This window comes from Lagopus muta, chromosome 6, assembly GCF_023343835.1.
Source record: "Lagopus muta isolate bLagMut1 chromosome 6, bLagMut1 primary, whole genome shotgun sequence".
Classification (NCBI taxonomy): Eukaryota; Metazoa; Chordata; class Aves; order Galliformes; family Phasianidae; genus Lagopus; species Lagopus muta.
Genome location: NC_064438.1, coordinates 45,067,808 through 45,085,006, shown reverse-complemented (window position 1 = coordinate 45,085,006; position 17,199 = coordinate 45,067,808). Strand labels below are relative to the sequence as shown.

The 17,199-nt window shown below is 35.6% G+C and overlaps 1 protein-coding gene across 12 annotated transcripts in view; it reads right to left on the bottom strand.

The window, feature by feature from the left end:
• Nucleotides 1-258: 258 nt before the first annotated feature.
• UNC79 (unc-79 homolog, NALCN channel complex subunit) overlaps nucleotides 259-17,199 on the bottom strand; it is a 98,204-nt gene continuing 81,263 nt past the window's right edge. For all 12 annotated transcript variants that reach the window (XM_048948592.1, XM_048948583.1, XM_048948586.1 and 9 more), the window contains 8 exons: nucleotides 16,372-16,449; nucleotides 14,106-14,195; nucleotides 11,154-11,329; nucleotides 9,342-9,528; nucleotides 7,542-7,739; nucleotides 5,378-5,455; nucleotides 1,495-1,536; nucleotides 259-965 (listed from right to left, as the gene is read on the bottom strand). In XM_048948592.1, coding sequence (XP_048804549.1) covers nucleotides 765-965; nucleotides 1,495-1,536; nucleotides 5,378-5,455; nucleotides 7,542-7,739; nucleotides 9,342-9,528; nucleotides 11,154-11,329; nucleotides 14,106-14,195; nucleotides 16,372-16,449 — 1,050 coding nt within the window. In that variant the 3' untranslated portion in view covers nucleotides 259-764. The remainder of the gene's footprint in view (nucleotides 966-1,494; nucleotides 1,537-5,377; nucleotides 5,456-7,541; nucleotides 7,740-9,341; nucleotides 9,529-11,153; nucleotides 11,330-14,105; nucleotides 14,196-16,371; nucleotides 16,450-17,199) is intronic.

Genomic DNA, 17,199 nt, shown 5'->3' with positions numbered 1-17,199 from the left:
CAAAGAGCAGCACAGCATCAATGAAGTAAAAGGAATATTTCAAAAAATAATAAATGAGGCTTGGCAGATTTGGAAAACAGTGTTAAAGAAAAAAAGACAAATGAATTGGCACAGTTTAACAATCTAATTTCTAAGTGCACTTTATAATAACTCTCCTTAAAAGCTGCTGTTTTCCCAGAAGATGATGACAAAAAGCCTCATTAGAACACCACTGTTTTGTGGTGACAGGTTTTATTGCATTGCCAGCTGTGAATCTGGAAAAAAAAAAAAAGTCTCCCCCCAAATAACTATAAAGGTTCCTAAAAAGCCAGTTTTCTTTATTATCATCAAAAAATAGCAACGTAGCACTTCCATATTTGAGAATACCCACAATTCTAGTTTTAAAAAAAATAGAAGTTAAAGAAAGGTGATTTTTGTATTAGCTTCAAAAATAACGTAAAGAAACATTTATTAACGAGATATTTCAGTGATCAGAGAGATATGTACAATGAGATAGATTTAAGTCCAATCCTGCAAAATACGTGTTTGTGAATGCAGACTTGAATACCTGTTGATCCTGCTCCTTTGAGTATAAATGATTAATGTAATTAAGGACTGACAGGATCAGACTCTTAGCTTCACATAAACTTTTCCACAATCTGTTCTAGGCTAAAAAGTATAGATACAGTATATACTCTGTATACTGATTATTACAAAAGGTGTTCTACAGCTCTAACTCCATTATTGCTAGACTAAAAATTAATATTTGGAGCAATTTATGTGAATCATAAAGGATAAAATTGAGATGCAGCTTCTGATGATTGAATTTCCACTTGAGCCATTTTAAACTGGGTACACTGCAGCCATTTGCGCAGCACTGACAAGCTGCTGTTCATTTGTCCTGACCCCTGTAACATCCTTAGGCTGTGATGGTTGACATTGCTCTGGATGGCTTGGAGGCGCAGCTGAAGTCCAGCAGACAAATGCTGTTAAAATAATGTAAAACATTTAGTTTATCTCCTTTAATATATGCATTAATACTGTATTATTGTCATCCAATGTTGTTGTCGGTCAGGGAAAGCTCCTCTACTACCCCAGAGTCATGTTTCTTTCTTCCAAATCCTCCACTCTAGTGTTGCCATGAATTACAAGTGTGCCTACAAATCACTAAGACTCCCAGTCCTGATCTGTTACAGAATTTTCAACCCCAGAACAGGAAAACCACAGCTCAGAGAACAGTCACTTCATTAAAAAATAAAAGGCTAGCTGCAGAACCCAGTAAGAAGTATTTCAAAAGGAAAGGAAGAGCAGGACTGAGCTCAGAGCACATATCTTAGCTGATGACGCTAAGATACCCAAGACCTTCTGAAGTGCTGAGCTATCCAGTGCACCTGGATGTGACTCAATGACCTACTTTCAGAGAGTTTGGAGACCGAGTCTAGTAACCCTTCTTCCAGAATATACAGAAATACATGAGACAAAGAATAAAAGAACAAGTTATGAGAAACAACTTACCTTAAGATTTGACTGTATCATTGGCAACCACATTGGTATTAGCTGCAAGAAGAGATGCATTTTGTTATTATACAAGTGACTGTAGACATGCTGTAGTAACCATGAGACAAAGAAAGGTACATCTAACCCATTTAGTTGTCAAAATGCACAGGGACTGAACCATATATCTACAAATGTGGTTATTTTTCAATGTTGCATATGTTTTGTGGCAAATGACTCTGAGGTTAAGAAGCCAGCTTCCTTTGTTTGCAGGTTGATGAAGCACCAGTAGTATCTACCGATATTCTGTCTAGGGACTGCCTTAGACAGTGACAAGAGTGCAAAATTAAAATAAAAAAATAAAGGAAATCACTTCTTATTTTCCTGTCAAGGGCATACCTGTATGTGTTGATGAGCAATAACAGAATGAATACAGCACATATTCCACATTGCAAAGCATCCATCAAGAACTGAAAACACAGAGAAGTTCCTAATAAAAGGCAGATATTTAAATAGTAACCAGCACTTCATAAGCCACTAGGTCAGTGTCACTGCTTCATTGCAGAATGTGACCTGTGCACTTGCAAGCACAAATATACTTTCCTAACTGTAGAAATGCTGGTATTTATTTCAGTCTTCTGCTCCTGAGAGAACTTTTATTTCTAAGTATAACATGACAAGCTTCTAGAACACAGAAAGGCCCTTCTAACAGAAGTATTCATGTTCTCCAATATTAATTTAACCACTGAGATTATTGTTCTAAAATGTTCCTTCTTAATGGCATCCAAATATGTAATGTACCAATTATGCTACCAGGAGCTGCAAGTTAAACCTAATCACTATTGACAACATTAGATAAAGTGCTGTTTGCCTCGTGCAAGGAATGATAATTGTTTCAATTTCAGTGCTATTTTGCTGGAGAATCATATGCAGATCTGTCAGGACCAATTATTTAGCCTATCAAATAAAGGACCTCAGCATTTACAGATAGATGAATACCAAAACAGCCAGAAAGTAGCCAGATGTAGTAAGTGTGGGAATTCTCTATGTCATTCTGTGGACACTAAATTAAGTGCCCCTAAGTCCAGATGTGATTGTTGGAGAGGTGGGAACAGGAAACATATAGTGAAAATCCACGTTCTGTGTCCTACTGCCATTAACAAATATCACTGAAATTTCACCCAGAATTAATGACTTCACTATGAAATTATCCAGTAGAGACAGAACTGGTATCGGAGGTAAAGCAAGCAAGGAAAGAAGGTAGGCAGAAAACACAGGGAAGGGAATTTTCCTCAGGTCCAAGGTACCTCCCTTTGCATCCAAACCAACCAACTGGACATCTTTTAGAGTCAGCTGAAAACAATAAGCACTTCTCATCACTGCTTTGGTACAAGATGAACTGGATATCTAAAATAGATAAAGATGAGTCATGGCCTAAAAATATGTGTTTGTATCCATTGACTAAGAAGGGTAGCCAAGGAAACTAGCTCATATTGATATTTATGCCACAGAAGTCTAAGGTTAGATAAGATTAATGTCATCCAACACCACTTCCATCTTCCAGAATCTGGACACATGGAGGACAACTAATATTCTCCTTTAGGCACAAGAAAGTAAACCCTCCACTCCTACAGCTGCCACTTAGATAAATGAGACAAGAAGAAATTTTTATTGAAGCACTTAAGCTTTATGACCTAGTTCCCAGCCAGCCTTTTCTACACAAAGGAATAATACATAAAGCTGGCTAGAAAAAAACAGCTGGAAGAACAGACTGCTGTCACTGTCAATTTTTGGAATTGATATTTTCAACAGGATCATGTAGATTCCAGTGTAAGTTCTGACAGAAGCCAGGCTGGATAGTAGATCAGTTACTGTGCTTTTCTGGCTCCTCTACTCTACCCACTTAAAAAGAAAAATAAACATATAATCATTGAAATATTTTCACAGGAAATAAACTTTGTTTTCCTCAACAGATCAGTCAAAATATTCTAAGGTCAGATCCAAAAATCATCCTCTAAGAGAACAGGAAATCATTTAAAGACGATAGAAAGCAATCAAAGATATGTCTCTGCCAAAATCAGAATGAGTCTAATAGCAGAGGTCAGTACAGTATTTGGAGGACAGATCCTCATAGAATCAACACAAAGGAGGAGATTAAAGAATACTTTTATCAGACAGCTCTTCTTTCAGTGAGAGAGAGCTGAATTTTTCATGTCTTCCATTTCTCTCTTGTTTTAAGACAGATTTTCAGAAAATGTCCACTTAGTATAAATGGCATGTCATCATCCAAAACCTTCTCATTGCGGTGCATTGAACATATGTGTTAAATCACACATAATTACATAATGACTTCATTAACAATAAGTTTTTGCAGCACCTGGATTCTTCAGGTGGAATAAAAGACACTGCAGTAGACAAAGTGTGAATGACAAATGATCAAGACTGTGCTCAGTTCCAAGAGGAATTACTGTACTTGGTGAAAGAATGTTGGAAAAAAAAAAACTAGGATAAATACTTACACAATTAATTAGTTCTGAAAGAGTTAGTAACCTGGGACTACAATCCATGACTGCATTTTAAGTAAATGGGCTAAGTAAATGGGATTTGGCCATCCAGACTCTTCTCTTACACCTCCCATCCACACAGCAGGAAAGCAAGCACGTTAACTAAATTTCATAAGCTTATGGGCTTGATTTTGTAGTAACAAAAACCTGATTTAACCTGATTTAGCATATTATTGATATGTACTCTGAAATGTAACCTCTGTAAATGTATATGCGAATTGTGATGGGAATTAAGCCTCAAAAGCCTCTCTTTTGACAGCTTTAAAGCCATTTTTCCATTTTCTTTGAAGACATATCCTTGTCAAATCCTGGACATCCTAGACTGCCCCCAGCTCCTTTAGAGACAGTGACAATTACTTTGATGTCCCTACAGTGACAGAATTTTTGTGATGAATTGAGACATTACTGACAGTAAATCTGTATTTTCACAATGAATGTGAATATTTTCAGGTCAGTTAACATCAAATCCTTTCATTTTAGCTACTGTATTTTCAATTCCTCCTTCACCATAAAGGATGGGAGTAAAACATTAGCACAAAGTTTCCTTTATGGAATTGAAGAACTACCAACACATATCAGCTAGGTTCAGAGTGCATCTAACTACTTAGTTTGTTATAATTTTCTGTAGGGGAGGGGAAACACCTTCAGAATAATATGATAGCAAAACAGGTAAAAAAAAGGCTAATAAAATTGATCCATGCTTGTGCAACCACTTCACAAGCTATTCTTTTCTGATCTGAATAGTTCAGAAAATGCTCAGGAGCCTGACTGCTGATTTCAAAAGCAGTTTTACATTAACGAAGCATGCCTTATTTGATTTTTTAATTAAAAATAGCCTGTAGCACATCCATTGGAAAGATTTATTATCAAATAATATTTGACTAAGAAAGACACCCTGGCATTTAATACACTACTGTGGAATAAGGCTTTGTAATCAACTTAGAAGAATTTTGAGAACCGATCAATGAGGTGACCTCCAAAGGATCTGTGATGATTTAAGATTACAGAATGGCTGAAAATTCAGACAATACCTAGAGGTTCTCATAAGTCAGAGATACTAGTTGAGATCATTAGGTGAATAAGACCATCACAACAACCAAAGGAGAAAGTAGATCAGAAGTCCATTTCAAAATATCATGTGAATATGGATTTTAAATTAGAGTCTGACCTTACTAGAGATTATAATTTTTGTTATGCTCTACTAGATTTTATTTCTTCACTAACTTAACATTCAAATTCTACTTCTGTTGCTGTTTTTAAGACTTGCAGGGACCACCCTCTAGTGATCGCAATTGATAAACAACATCCTTGACTAAATGTTCATAATGTGATACACCTACCTTTACAAAGATAGTAGAGTTGCATTCCTGTAAAGCCTCCATTAAACTAATCACATGCAGACATACCATTTCCACCATCTTGTAAAAAAAAAAAAAATCAAGAATGAAAACAAATCAATATCCAGTATTGTACACTAAGCTAATACTAAGAAGAACCTTCCTCTGTTTGCTTGGCAGTTATACTGGATCACTAGATGCATATTTACTAAATACACATAAGATAATACGTACATAAAAAACACACTTTATTTAGTTTTCTCCTGATGTAGCAACATCTGTCAAATATTTCAAAGTGTTTGATGAATTTTAATTCCTATCACGCATCAAAACAAATTGTCTTCAGCTTTCTTCCTTTCAGACATCATAAATCCTTTTACTTGCCTTTGCTGTATAGTTCTCATCAATCAAGGTGTCAGAAAATGATATTTTTATTTACTGAATCCTTTAAAAATTAACATAGTCACACAAAACATCTTTTTTTCTACTATCAGAAGACAATTTACTGTTCTGAACTGGCAGCTAATCTATAATTCTTTCATTTTGTATGATTAATTATGACAGGTGAAGACATTATTTATTTGGTGGTAGACAACATTTTATGTTTTATATTATGTAAATTCATAGGATCAAGAAAAACACCTTGAGTCAACAGTGAGTATTTACAGTGCCTGGATATGCTACGTGTAAATTCCCCTGACAATAATTAACTTTTATGTAGTCTTTTTTTTTTTTTAACCTTCAAAGCACTTTAGGCAATCACTAATTAACCTCCCAACACCCACGTGAAATGAGCAAGTATTATTATCACATTTCATAGAGCAAGAGCCAAGGCAAATAGTTTAATAATTTGCACTAAAGTCACACACTGAGATGCTTTGAGAATAAAAAGTGGAACTTGAGGCTTCCAGGTCATATCTTTGTCCTAAAGTTTGACATTTTCCTTTGTGTCTGACTAAACAACTGGCTAGCAAGTTACACTATGTACAGCTCTCACAGAGTGGCTGAAATATCATTTAAAGACAGTTTCACATGTTCCTTGCCTCTTGATATGGACAAGACACAAGGAAAGAGTGCCAGAGACATTCCAAATACAGCCTACGCACCTATGCAATTACAAAGCTCTGAAGGTGCTACAAAGCTCCAAAGGTGGTGTGAAAGATTCCTTACAAGGGTAAAGGGGAATTCCATTAAATAACTCCCATTTTAAAAAAGGGAGGAAAAAAAAGCAGCAAAAGAAACAAAAAAGAATGAAAACTCCAGATTTCAGAGCATCTTGCTTAGAGGATGAGGCTATCTGTAAAGAATCTTCCTCACTTGTTTACTAGTTACCAACTCAGTTAAAGTCAATCCGTCATTAACATACAGTAATGTTACCACACTCTTCATGTCCTGAGAAGTGGCTAACAATACATCTTGCTCATCATAAACAAGATCTCAATCCTAATCCTGCATGCATAGAGAATCATTAATCAGTGGTGAGCAGAGGTAGCACCTGTGTGAAAGGCAATCACACATTTTTGGTTTCTTACTGTATGAAGTTTCTCCAAAAACAATGAGCATTTGAGATAAGTGAATAATTAGAATTTTATTTTTTTTTTTAATGGCCTGGATAATTTCTGGGCACCATGAATAATTCCCTTTCAAACTTTATCTCTGGAGATTCAAGTTATTAGCTACTCAAAAGTGTTTTTAGAGATAACTACGTGCCTTATTATTGATAAGCAACCAATGGGCTATGAATAGTGAAGCGTCAACTCTGTGTGTTTTTCACCATTGTATGGTAAAAAAAGCAATTGAAAAGGATATTCACAGAATTATCCTAAAACACTCAGTTGCTTGTGTGAGGCAGAGTAACATGAAGCAATAGGAACAGTGGGAAGAGCAGGGATACATAAAATGAGACTTGAAGCAGAGAGCCCTCAGTCCAACAAGCAGTGACTAGCTCCGGAACACCACGTCTCTGTTTCAGGCAAATCCTGGCTATATCCTATCTGAGGCCCACTGTAAAGTTAAACCAATACTATCTTTCTCTTTAATTTCTCAAAGTATCAATGTTGCTTTAAAAAGCTATTCAGAGACTGATGTATTCCACTGGAACGTGGAAACAAAGCCAAGCCCCATCCAAGTTTAATCTATATAAATCTATGCACAACATCTGACTCACCACTTTGTTATGGGCCATCAGCTGTAGGATGCTAGGTGTCACTCGGCTCCAGAACTCCAGGGCTGTAAGGATCGCTGTAAAACTAAATTCGTTCTGATTCTGGACGGTTGGAGCTACTGCTGTTTGTTCACAATACACTGTCCACAGCTGAGCAAATATAAATGCATGGAAGAGGGAACACATGTGCAGAACAGATGTCTGTAGAAATAGAAAAGAGAGGACAATGTTTATTGAAAAAAGTTATTGGAGTATAATGCAGGGGCTTTCCCAAAAGTACTCCCCTGTCATGCATTGCACCGTGAGTCTTGTGCTCCACTTTCCTGAATGTTTCTCTTCAATTAGGAACTAATCATGTTTGATAACACCTCCATGTTTATAAGTGATTTCATATCCATGGCCTAAAAACTGCATTTGCACAATCCCATTCAATCTGAGTATACAACATAAAAGTCAGTCCCTCTAAAGAAAAGGTTAGTTTTGCAGAACAGGTACTAAAGACTAATCCTGAGACTCTTGCTGGAAAACTCCTACCACCATCTAAGGGAAGCCTGGATTCATCAATCACATCCGTTAGTCTGATCACCTACAAGGAAGTGTATCACAAAATACATAATTGTACAACTGTGATCTATTTCTGTCTTGCTGGGACACAGCTGTTTACAGTCCAGGAAAGTAAGTTCTATGAAGCTAACAGAGAATTAATCCTGTGGACTCAAGCATGACTTTGCTAATAAGTATTATGTATTGCAATGTCTGAGGCTCCAGGAGCCCTGAACATTTACTACTCCCTTAAAAGAATGATGTTACTGGTCAGAAATGTTTTCTCAGTTTTATAGTGCAGCAGTGATCCATGCTTTGTGGCAGTATGACCACATCAAATATTGCCGTGGTTGCTTGGTAACAGGGAAGAGGTAATTGACTGAAGAAAAAAAGACAAAAAAAAAAAGTCAGGAGACATGAATGGGAAGCACCAGTGCATTTGGCTGAGTGAGGGGAAAGAAAGGGGGATTTTAAGTACTATAAATATGCATAATCCTCCTGCTTTTGCAGTTAATAAAATTCTGGTTGGTGCAACTGTACTGTTATATCTGCGTTTAGCTACTGTCACAAATTGCTTATGATTTGCAGTAACTCTCTTGTCAGTAGCTTCTTTAGAAACAAAAAGTTGTACTTGAACCATCACTGTTTGTAATTAATTTTTTATCACAGCATCATTAATAGGTTTTACAGTACCACTGTACTTTAGAATTCTTATTCAAATCTCCTGAGATTTGCTACAGAGATGGTAATTGCTAAAGATTCAATTTGGAATTGAGTTTGTCCTTCCCCATTCTTGTAGTGAGATATTTTGAAAAAGTTTAAGAGATTTAACTTATTTGTAATGATTTCATCACCAGTTTTCTATACATGAAGAGCTAACTTTGCAAGAAAAACTGTAGAGATTTCTTTCCCTAGATTTCGGATTTTAATGTTATAGACCTCCTTTTCACATCAGAAGAAATATATATCCCTCTGTTGGTTGCTTCAATCCAGTGGAAGCTTTTCTTGAATATAAAAAAGGCAGAAGGTTCTTAAACTCTCAAGATAGCATTATTGGATTACTTCAGAAAGGGTCTGCGGGATTCTGTGCTGGAAGTGTAAGCCATTTTAAACAGGATATTAGTTTACATGATGCAGTTTTGATAAGACTTGTGAAATTTAAAATTTTATATCACCATCAAAAGACAACTTAGTGATAAATATTTTCGAGAGTGAGGCCAGTATACACCACATCTCCTCTTAAAATGCAGAATCCCTTACCTTCGATTGCTCTGGAAACCCAATCAGAATAACAATAAGGTGGTCAGCAATTTGTGAACCTGCATCCAGTGGAATAGGCATGCAAGATGATGGAGAATTTGGACAGACAACATTGTGTGTCAGTGACCCCAGGAGTAGCCAGGACAGCAAACGAATATGTGAAACACATTCTATGAATTCTTTGGGCCTGTCAAGAAAGAGCGGATTTTATAATGCTGCAAAGTTTTCTATTTCTTCCCCAAAACAAAGAATCTCTTTAAACACTATGCAGATGCAGTCTTAAGTTCTGGAGGCACAAATCATTGGTACAGCTTATAGGAAGTCTAGAACCACACAGAATTTAGTGGAGTTGACATAATCTTTAACAAACCCAACAGAACATAACTGGAGGAGCCTAAGGAGTGCTTTCTACATAAGGATAAAACATACATGGATTCACCTGATCCACACACAGTGATTTTTTTACACAGAAATCATTAAATGAGGATTGCCCAAACAGAAGTGCTCCTCTTTGTTTCACAGGACAGCACACAGCTGACAAGGCTATGACAAGGTATTCTTCATTCCACAGCTAGCTCTGAAACTCAGATGCTCTGCCCTGCCTTACTTTCGCTGTGTTCCACTTCTTCATACATAAACTCCAAGTGGAGTTCATTCCTTTTTTTCCTTTGTCTCCCCCTGGACATTAGAACTGCATTCCTCTGGAGGCAGAGAATGTGCTTCTTTGTGACTGTTATTAATTATTCATTCGCCATCTAGTGCAAAGCTTAATTGTGAAGCTCTGTGCTTAATCTAAGAAAGAATGGTATTTTCTGGAGTCATCTTGTCTGTTCCCTTCCTGTGAAACAGTTCAGACTACACACTCATTTGAACACAAAGGCATGGGAAAAAAATATTTTAGATCAACAAATTACTACCTAGTAGGCCACTCACTACTCTCACTCATTTATAATTTAATGTTATTGTCCAGGTCTCCTAGAAACAAAGGTACATTCCATTAATGTACTTTTTTGTGCAGACTGATAAAATGTTCACCCTCAAATAGATACAGGGTCTTGTGGGAAGTCCGCACCTTCACCTCAGAATATAAAATGTGACTTTTACAAATAAGAAACTGTAGCCCAAAGAGTTTCTTATTCTCCTTAATTCAAACCTATATATGTTCTATCTGCAGGAGTGGAAACCAAATAGCTTAGTCCTCAGAAGCTCAGGCAGAAAGCCTGAGACAAAACTGGGACTAGAATACAGATTCATTAAAATACAGTCCAGTGAGCTACACTCTACACTTGCTAGCATTGTAAGACAAGGGACAGTGCTTTGCTCTTCTTTTTAAAGATAAGAAGTTGCACATTAGGATTTCTCACACTGAAAAAAAAAATAACAAATAGGTCTTGAAGAGCAGGATTTCTCCCTAGGTATCTTTTACCACCATCTACACAGACTTAAGATCTTGCTTATTTGTGATGAATAATATCAAGGGGCATAATTTCCATTTTTCTATGACCACATTTTATATAATTATAGGACTAATAAATTAATTGCATGCTTTTCACTGTCTGCTTCAAGATGGAGAATCAAGTTCATTTTCCAATGCAACTCCATTCAAGTCAAAGGAGATACTTCCACTGGTCTCTGCTTTAAATGTTGCACTGACGAGCTTCTCAGATAAGGATCAGGGAGATGCTGATGAGCATTTTTAATACTCATGGCCACCAATCCTAACAATGGATCCTAACTCAATCTGGCAACATAGAATTCTATGGAGACTTCTAATTCATGTTTGTGTTCCTTTTTGTGGAAAAGCATTCTCACCCTTGTTGCATTGCTGAAGGAGGATGGTAAAGCCAAGGCAAATATCGGATCACAGCTTTGTTGTCTCTGTGGTTTCCTCGTGTGATTTCCATAGCAGTAATCTGAGCTAAACCAACTTTCAGATGCCCTCCAAACGTGTCTTCATGCAGTGGCTGAGAACAAGTCTTCATATGACTCTGCAAGGCAAAGATCTTATTTCCTATCTGAAAAGAGTATTCAGTTTCACTTCCCTTCTTGAGATCTCTAGCTTGAGACAAAAACTACATAATCTAACTTAGAAACGGGTTTTAAAACATTCTCCAGTTTCTATATTAATAAGAGTATTATGATGCAGTTTTTTTCAAGGAGGCCATGTTCTCAAGAGCCCATGCAAAAGGTTAATTTTACAAAATGTCTAAGTATCTGTTGTACCAAAAACTCAAAGCTGGTAAGTGCAAACTAACAGTTGCACATCCAGACAATTTAACTGAAGATCAAATAATCCAGCCATTCAAAAGGGGAGCACCCTGGGCAGGAAATGTCTTCCTTGTACAATTGAACTGTGCAATATTCTGTTTCCACATACAGAAATAAGATGTCTCTCATTCAGCAATGATATGACTGTGCTGCTCAAGTTATTTGGAACAAATGCCTTTAAGCCCCAGAAATACAAGGGCTAAACCTTTTACCAAGACACTGGCATACATTTCTTCCTGGAAAAATAACTTATGCTGTTTTGACAGTGGCAAGGAATGTTTCACTGGTGCTCCTCAAGATAACTCCATATTTCTGAGCTAACTTTGCACTACCTTCTGTCTCTGAACTAACAGAACATATGCTGAGTACATATAAATATGTGCTTTGCATAAGAAAAAAAAAGGCTATCAATAATTGAATTATTATGAAAGAATCAAAATCAATAATATTCTATAACAGGATCTGACCCCCAGCAATTTATACTCTCAAAATTACTTGAAGTCTCCTTGAGAGGAAAAAAAAAAAAAACAAAAAAAAAAAAACCCTATCACCATGTATATCTAGTGACTTTGCTACAGACAGGTAAGAAGGATAGAAAGATATGCAGGCAATTTTATTCTTCAAAAATAGTGGCATTTTCTAAATAAAGCCTGAGCGTTAGCAATGAAAGTGTGATCCCAAAGGAAAAGAAAGATAATAACCTGAACAGAAAAAATAAACTGGAATGTGGTTATCTTGAGAATTAACATTTATATCTTGCTTATAATGCAATAGTTGAGAATATATAGGACTGAAAATAATTAACACAGAAAAGGGAACTATTCTCAGGCACCCAAAATAAGATGCTGGAAATTAATCGATAATGGAACTATTTGTTCACTGGAATTTATAAGATAGTATTTAATAATCTTTTCTCAATTTTTATCTTCTGCAAAACATCACTCAACATCTGGAACTTCAAAAGCTTTGAAAATTTGAAAAGGTGAAATGATTCAACTTTTGCTGTTGAAATGTTACTAGTCATAAAAATCCTACGATATTCACTATGGGAATTTGTTTGTCCAGATGCTCTTGATAGTCGTTCAGTACACATCCATAGTAAGAAATTGTACAACTGGGTAGGAACACCAAGGTCAATAAATCCCAAGCAACATAAACAATTATATTTAATCAGTTTAAAAGAAAGTAAATTAAGATGTTGTGAATTTGTTTAAAATTCTGACTATTTCTAAGCTTAGAAACATATGCAATATTTTCCCAACAATGCTAGAAGCACATAATAAGTTTACCTTATGATCCTACTAGAATTTGGAAGTGAAAAATCTGGGTTCTAATTTCTCAAATTCATCATATTTAATAAGAACTGTCTTTCAATTTTGCAAAGATAGCCAAAGTTTAATAACTAAAATAAATAAAATTACTAGCATTTTTTGTCTCTCTTATGTTTTTGGTAGAGTCCTGTATTACATGGACTCAGACAACATGGACTCAAACAAATACAGCATGCAATTTTGAAAAAGTTGGTTCCAATTTCATTTTATAATGCTACAGAGCACACATTTGGAGATCTTGACTAATTCAAAAATATAAAAGTGACAAACTGGGTAAAGTTTTAGTTCATGTCTTAGCTATATCTAGGTATACAAGTATACTAAATAATTAGCCCTACCAAGTATAAGAAATTATCAACTCAGACTCAAGCCTTGCAAAAGCATTTCTAAAAAGCAGACTGCAATTCAAGGGAAAAGGGGCACCAAAAAAATAAGCACAAGTGGAAAAAGTCTTCACACAGAAACTTTTTACACAGAAGAGAGGATAATCTGCAAGTATTTTCACATGATTTTTTCCCACTCTCTGTTTCTATGGAAGTGACAAATCAGATGTATCACTTTCTCATTTATGATTTATTTCCCAATCTCTTTTGAAAGTAGCTCTGAACTGGAAGAGAAATGGGTGAATAATTTTAAAGGATACAGCTGGAAGGCAATTCAATCCAGCTTAAAATGATTAATTATTTTGTACTTTGAAGTAAATTTCTACTCCAGCTACTGTACAAAAGGCTGCCTCTTCTACTGAAGATTTTCTTTTAAATCACAATGGGATTCAAGGCATAAGGCCAATGGGGTAAGAACATACAAAAAAAAAAGGTACTTTGTCCAGTAAAACAAGGTTACTGTGGGTTTCAAGAGATGAGATTTTCAATTTCACAGGAATTCTTCGACTTCTGTGGTATTATTATTCTGCAAAAAATTGTCTCCTCCATGGCACAGAGTATAGTGGAGAGGACAAGGGAAAGTGAGCAAGCGAATACATGAGATAAACAAAAACAGAGAGAAAGAGAGAGAGAGAGAGAAAGAGAGAGAGGAAGAGAGAGAGAAAAACAAAGTCAGTCTTCCTCAAAGACTTACAGTTGTTCCTTCCAGGTGGGATAATTATGGAAAGCTTATTTAAAACAACAAAAATTCCATATACACTTTATGTTTCCCCATAACCAACCTTCAGTTTGGTTAAGGTATGCATATCTGCAATGAAATCCAGCACTTCCCCAACATACTGCCTCATGCACTCCATTGCTGCTGTTCCACACTAGAACATAAAAGAAACAAGTTTAAGCACCAGCTTTCAAATAAATTAGTGTTTTCGGTTTTGCTTCTTGTGCATCACAACACAGGTTTGTTTTTGTCTGTTTCAAATTCTTTACTTTTTAATTGAATTACTTTAATTAGAAATAGGCATTCTTTTATGCCTTTATTTCTTTGTAACATTATCTTATCTGATGATAGTATCAAAAGATAGATCAGTCAGTGTAACTTATTCATGCACCATAAAATGATCTTTATCTGTGACAGCAATGAAAGATTAACTAATGAAACTTTCAATAATATCTTTATCATGCAGCTCCTGAAATTTACAGTGGTCCAAAATCAAAGTCTTAAAAGTTTGATGAGAGCTTAGCAACTCAGTTCTTCAAGCAGCTGAGCATCTCTGCAAGTAAAACCAATCAGATGTGATTGCAGAAAACAAAATTCAGTCACAGACTGAATTTTGTAAGGATAATTTTAAGGATTTTAATAAGACTGCTCTTATGTTCACATGAATCATGGTGGAAAAACAGGGTAAATGATTGACCTAGTGTATTTTCTGTGTAAGCATCACTGAAATGAACATCACTAAAATTTGTTAGGGTTTTTTTTGTTGTTTGGGTTGGGTTTTTTGTTTGTTGGTAGGTTGGCTGGTTGGTTGGTTTTTTAACTAACAAATTTTTCTGGGGTATTCCTGTAGTAAACTCATACAGCACTCAAGCTAGTCATAATTTTGAGAGGAGGATGCAAGGGAGGGAAGGAATAAATCCAACTCTTATGAACTATATGAATCTGAGCATAACCATGTAAGTACTGAGAAGTAATGCATGCCAGAGCAAGAAAAACCCCAAAGGGAAAACAAAAGGATTCAATGTGGCACTTGCATTCCCACAGCACAAATTTTCATAGTCCCTTTCCCAGAACAATGAAAAATGCCAGTTTGGCCTTTGGCTAGTATAAGACATGCCCAAGATGTGCACAATACTCAATGTAACAAAGCTGTCAGATTAAATAAAGGTTTCCAAACCAGAGAAATCTGGAGAAAAGCTTTCAGAAGATGATATGGCTGACCACAAGGTATCATATAATGTTTATATTTTAATAATCAGAGATGAAGATGATTCTGGCTGAATTCAAGGGGAACTAGAAATGTCCAACATTCCTCAAAATCAAGTCTTTATATTTGCCTCAATTTTAGGGTCTGAGTAACTTTAGAGGATGTAGGATGAAATTATTAAATTTGGTATCTTTCTTCTTACAGTAGAAAAACAAAACAAAACAAAAACCCAGTCAAATCCCAAAACATAGGCTCAGCACAAAATATTGCAAAATGTTTATAGAGGGGGGAGATATTCTTCTTTGACCTTTATTTAATCACCTGTGCTTTGAAATACAGAAGCTGAGTGCACAAATGAATCAGATTTATTTTTGACCACAAATTTATTAAGCCATAATTGAGTTTTAGTGTCTGAAATTCAAAAAAACAGTTAGCGTTCTATTTTTAAGCAATTCATCCAGATGATTCCCATTTTCCTAAGTTAATATCAATCTACTTGCTGTTGAATTATACCACTTTCTGTTTTTTCAAATGCTATGCCTGCCAGTTCCCTTGACAGAGTAACAAACAGTAAAAAAGGTCACTGACAGCCCTGTCAGCATATCCTCCATCCTCTTTATGTGGAGTATTGAATAACAGAATTATAAAAGATATCATACTCAGACCTCTGAATAATAACGTTCCATCACAAAAATCTTCCCTCTGAGTTCCTGTTTCATTCAAGCAGTGAGCTACTTGGTTCCTTAATTTTTTTCTGAAATGATCATTTTCCTATCAAACCTTTTTACAGCAATGTCATCTACTTACTTAAACCACATGTAAATTAAAACACTCTGTTGGGAGGAAAGGAAAGGCATTATTAAAGAGCTACTTGAATACAGGCTCCAGCTAAAGTCAGACATGGGACTAAAGATCATTAGCAAAAGTAAGAGAAGCAGCATCAAGTCCAAAACCTTTCAACATTCATAAAAAGGGAAGAAGCCTATCAGCTACTGGATGCAACACACCTTGCCAACCACAGAAGAAATGAAAAAGAAAGAACATTCAAATGAACCATGATGAGCTGATAAGACATAATTTTAAAAACCAAAACTCAAAGATGAATTTTTGATTCAGTACTTACTCCAGGCAGTGAGGCAATCATCTGTTTATGCAAGATTGTTGACTCAGCTAGTTTAGTTCCAGCGTCTGCACAAACAAACTAAGAAGAAATTAAAGATGAATTATTTTTTAATAATTTACAGAGGAACCTGAAGACACTAATAAGTTGTCTGTGGCTTTATTAAGATCATTTCAGATCTCTATTTGCTTATATTTGCTGTAATTTGCCTGTAGAGTTCTCTTCCTTTATTACCAATTTCATTTGTTCACCATTATAAATGAGTAATTTTAAAGAAAAATTCTGACTTAAGTGTGTTTCATTAACACATATGTGCTGGACAGAATCAATTTAAAGAATATTATATAAAATCAAATCCCTCTTTATAATCATTAATAGGTATCTTTGCCATTCCCTGGATATATCAAACACTCTTCTTCCATCCCAGATTAAAACAAGATAGAGAAAAATAAGGCAGATTGCCATGTTCTTTACTATGACACTACAGTGCTTTTACTGAAGTTCTACAATGATGAATTATATGAACAGTTTTCAAATTGAGAACATATGTACACACTGGTACAATATAAGATAACCTTTGCACAATAAAGGCCAAAAAAATAAAAATACAAGATCAGCATCATTCTGTTATACAAGACTATCTCTACTTGGCTGAATTATGCTTTTATTTCCCTTGCTTTGTCTTTTTTTTTTTTCTTTAAATTTCAAATCCTTTGCCCCAAAATCTCTGCTGTCCACATCATTCATACATTAGATCCACTAACATCATTATTTAATCTTTATGCTTCAATAATGCATTTGGCAATGTACAGATGACTTGCTCTTGCCTAA